Below are 4,605 nucleotides of genomic sequence, written 5' to 3'. Positions count from 1 at the left end.
AATCAAGCGGATACATTACTTGGTTTTACCTTTCATTTAGAACCTTTTTTGTCTCTTGGTGATTTTTCGTAGAATGTGTCGCTTTCTCGTAGTAGTTACTTTAATGTATTTATTACATATCTTACTCGAGTTACATTGTGTCTGTCTAAAGTTATTTATTTTCATTATTTAAAACAAAATACCATAGAAACGAAGAATGAAATTGTACACTATAAAAATTGTTCAAAGTGACCACCCTGTTGTTCAATACATTGATGAAGACGTATCTCCAAGTGATTAACAGCTGCACGTAAAACATGGGGTAAAGTTTTTAACTCTTGTGCAGTTATAAATATTCTTTCTCGGAGTTCCTCCGCTGAATTCATTGATGTTGCATACACTTAATAACACTTAACAACTTAACCTACTTAATAACAACAAATTCTTGTAATAAAAAGTCATAAAATTTGGAATCGCTACTACGAGAAAGCGATGCATTCTACGAAAAATCACCAAGAGACAAAAAAGGTTCTAAATGAAAGGTAAAACCAAGTAATGTATCCGCTTGATTAAAACATTTAACTGTTAAATAAATAGGGGCCCCTATATTCATACTCCGGCCCTTATACCTATGTTATGCCAAAGCTGTAATTTTCATTTTTTTATTTTTGAATTAGTACGATCAAAAAATGTTGGTACACCAAATTTCATAATAATCCGTTAAAGGGTATTTCCAAAATAAATTATTTTATCCAAATAAGGCCCCATATTCAAAGAGCCTTCGAGCTGAAACGACAGACTTTTGGACAAAAACAAAAAATACGTATTTGTTAATTTCATTAGTAGAATCTATGGTTAAAATATTTGCACTTTGATCTGGGACACCCTGTACAATACAATAATACATATGCGTAACCTGGGGTGCTTTACATAAAATATTTACATAAATTATTAGGTCGTGTAGTATGAAATGAGTAGAATTGAATTGAAACTTTAGTCATTTTTTTTTCATATGAAATGTTTTTATTGTCAATCGAAATATGCACCACCATTATCAATACACTACTGCCATTTAACGGGAAGTTCATTGATTCCCCTGCTGTAAAAGCCTGCAGGCCGGGAGACGATAAACTCTTGGAAGGCAGCTTTGACAGCCTCGTCGGAGTTGAATGTTTTCCCTACCAAGAAGTTATCCAAATTTTGAAAGAAGTGGTAATCAGTGGGTGCTAAGTCGGGTGAATACGGTGGATGACGAAGAGTTTCCAATTCCAACTCCTGTAGCTTGGCCAAGATGACTTGTGCGGTGTGTGGCCGAGCGTTGTCGTGCAACAATAGCGGTGCGCTTCGATTGACTAATCTTGGCTGCTTAACCGTCAGTTACCTCATCATTTCGGTCAGTTGTCGGCAGTAGACATCAGCCGTAATCGATTCACCAGGTTTCATGAAGCTGTGATGGATGACACCTGCGTTAGACCACCAAACGGACACCATAAGCTTCTTTTGATGAAGATTTTTTTTCGCACAATGTTTTGGTGGTTCATCTTGATCCAACCACTGCGATGAACGTCTGGTATTGTCATATAGGATCCATTTCTCATCACAAGTAACAATCCGATTGAAAAATGGATCGTTATTATACCGGCACAACAAAGAAACACAAGCTTCGAGACGTCGTTCTTTCTGTATGTCGCTCAACTCATGCGGTACCCACTTGTCCAGCTTTTTCACCACATGTCCACCAATTTCAGCCAAATGAGTCAATATTGTTTTTTTGGTTACACTGAATATTAACGATAATTCGCTTGCACTTTGACGTGGATTCGCTTCCACCACGGCTTTCAGATAATCGTTATCCACTTGAGTTTCAGGTCGTCCACGTGGTTCATTTGTTCAGGTTAGTTCAGGTCAAAATTGCCAGAACGAAATTTCATGAACCAACGAGATACTATTTGCTGTGAAGTGACTTCAGTACCAAACACATCATTAATATTGCGAGCCGTCTGAGCTGTTGTGGTTCCACGGTGGAACCCATATTTCATTAACACACGAATTTCACTATTTTGCATGGCTGCACAAAAATTTTTATAAAAATAAAAGTTTTCAATAATTTTTAACACTTTAAACTCTGATCGAAAGAGGAAGAATGTGCCTTTTCCACATAAAAAAGTCAAGTCCAAATATAGATTTAGAGTGAAGTTATTCGCAGTTGAATGTGGCATTTCGAGAATCTACTCATTTCATACTACACGACCTAATATAACTCTCTAAAAGTTCCTGCTATGATTATTGTTTGCATTATAGTGATTTTTTAACTGTGTTTTCGTCTTTTATACGCATGCGAAATAACAATTGTCCCGGAGTTCCACTAAATTCTATTATCGTAAATGCATAAAAAGCTAATTCCAATATGAATGTTATTATTTATGTAGTTATTGCTTTGCCTAAAATTATTTCAATTGCTTTTTGTGTTAAAGAGCGTAACGTAGATCCAATGGTAAATCCAATAAAGAACGTTATTGCCTGTAATAAAATATTATCAAATACAATCGCAAACATGCGTTTTTTAGATTCTATGTAATTTACTTTAATGTATATTTCGTTATTCGCAACCTTGCTTTGTATTTTGTATAAAAATACGTTATTAAGAAACCGTAAATATATCAACTTGTACAGTACTAGCTACTTGTGTCACTTTATTAATTAGATTAACATTAAATTATACAGCTTAAAAAGTATTGCTACACGTTTATGACTTTCAGAAACCCTATATTTTAAAAAATGGCTAAACACGTATAATGTTATTTTAAAAAAGGCATTTAATGCATTATTTTGGATTTTCAAATTTTTCATTCCTATCCAGCTACCCCTATTAAGTTTTTATTTTCAAATGGAAAGGTACCAGTGTAGCATATCAAATAAAAGGTAATTCAATAAGGGATACAATGGTATGGTGAGAACTAAAATAGGATCCACATTTCCTTGAAAAAAGGAACAAAGTCCATATCCTAGAAAGATTAAAAGTTTTAAGTGAAAAAGTGACAATAAAGGTGCAGTGTCAATCAGGCGGCTGAAATGATTAAAGCCGCGCGACTATAAACTCGCGATTACTGCTATGCACTGCCTTCGATTACAATACTTCAACTCATTGTCAATCAGGCGATTAAGACAGTGCGTCTCGTGCGGCTCAAGCGACTATTACAACGCGACAGCAAAAATATCAATGCAAACCACAATCGGTAATTTGTCGCCAATTGGTGTCTCCTTAAAATACGAACAATAAGTAAATTATGGACGGTTCCAAACTTTGTGAACTTGTTAGGCAACATTCGAGCTTATATGATTCAAAAAATAAATTTTAAAAGGAACAAAATTTAAAAGATAATGCGTGGATTGAAATTGCCAACATTTCAAATCAAACAGATAAGCAAAACTAAAAGTAAAATAGAACAATTTTAATTTTAAAAAAAACACATATTTGCTAACACATAGTCATTAGTTTTGGAGTTTCTTAATAATTATAAGTAAATACTTTTAAAACGCTGAAAAGGTCTTTAATTTTGTATATTATAATTCATCAATATCTCGTTGATTCACTTTTTTATTCTGCCACGAAACTACACCTTTTTGACTACTAAAATAGGTCGTAAAGTTCTCCCTAACTCCAAAACCTTCTATATTTCCAAATACACCTGTTGTTCCTATTGGAATGAAATTTTTGGTTAGCACGTCATGTAAATTTGTTTCTTGAGTTGATTGGAATTGATTAGTTTCAAAAAATGAATCTCGAAGCATATTATGTAAACAACAAACTATCATAACTAAAAAATTTGTAACTTCTGATTTAACCGCTATTGGTAGGTAAAAAAATTCGAAAAACCTAACTTAATAGGGCAAAAGCATTTTCCGCTACTCTCCTCGCTCTAGAGAGTCTATACTTAAAAATAAATTTATTAACATCTATTAAAGCAGCACTTCTTGTATATGGTTTCATTACGTATTTGGATAGTCGAAAAGCCCCATCTCCAACAATTACAAAAGGTACAGTAATAACTGAATTAGGAAGATTGGTTGGTTGGTGGAGGGTAAAATGTTTCGTTGGTAATTAATTTCTTATGTTAGATTTATTTATAATGCCACTATCATCTTTCTTTCCATATGAACTCACATCAATCGTTAGAAATTTATAATTTATATCAACGAAAGCAAGCAGAACGATGGAAAAGAAATCTTTATAATTGAAATACAATAATCCGCTCCGTCCGAGACAAAATATTCTAATATGTTTTCCGTCTGCTGTTGCAATACATTTTGGAATATTCCATTTCTTGTAGAACTCATCTTCCATTTTTCTCGAGTCCTCATGCGTTGGTACAGATAAAAAATGGGTGGTAGTACTTTTCTTAACCCTTTAAGCGCTATGGATGCATAATATGCGTCTGGCAAAAGTTATCGGCGTGGACTAAGAACACATACAGTGGCCAGCAAAAGTATTAATACACCTGCAACGCTGTTAAATAAAATGAAATAACAATATGACTAATACATTGTAACATTATTTAATTAATTTTGTATTAAACGGTAACATGTAAACAACTAATCTATAATAATTTTCTTTACTAAATCATA

The 4,605-nt window shown here is 33.5% G+C and overlaps 1 protein-coding gene across 1 annotated transcript; it reads right to left on the bottom strand.

The window, feature by feature from the left end:
• Positions 1–3,856: 3,856 nt before the first annotated feature.
• LOC136417695 (uncharacterized) lies at positions 3,857–4,324 on the bottom strand. The gene is made up of 2 exons (XM_066403515.1): positions 4,117–4,324; positions 3,857–4,029 (listed from the first exon to the last, which is right to left on the bottom strand). The coding sequence occupies exons 1-2, from the start codon at positions 4,322–4,324 to the stop codon at positions 3,857–3,859; spliced, it is 381 nt and encodes a 126-aa protein (XP_066259612.1).
• Between the last annotated feature and the right edge of the window lie 281 nt (positions 4,325–4,605).

This window comes from Euwallacea similis, chromosome 29 (assembly GCF_039881205.1).
Source record: "Euwallacea similis isolate ESF13 chromosome 29, ESF131.1, whole genome shotgun sequence".
Taxonomy (NCBI): domain Eukaryota; kingdom Metazoa; phylum Arthropoda; class Insecta; order Coleoptera; family Curculionidae; genus Euwallacea; species Euwallacea similis.
The sequence above is the reverse complement of the archived record's forward strand: the minus strand, read 5'-3'. Positions and strand labels throughout refer to the sequence as shown.

Coding starts and splice junctions, on each gene's coding strand:
- LOC136417695 (XM_066403515.1), bottom strand. CDS start 4,324: ATGGAAGATGAGTTCTACAAGAAATGGAATATTCCAAAATGTATTGCA. Junction 4,030..4,116: donor ATATGGAAAGAAAGATGATA/GTGGCATTATAA, acceptor TTCCTAATTCAG/TTATTACTGTACCTTTTGTA.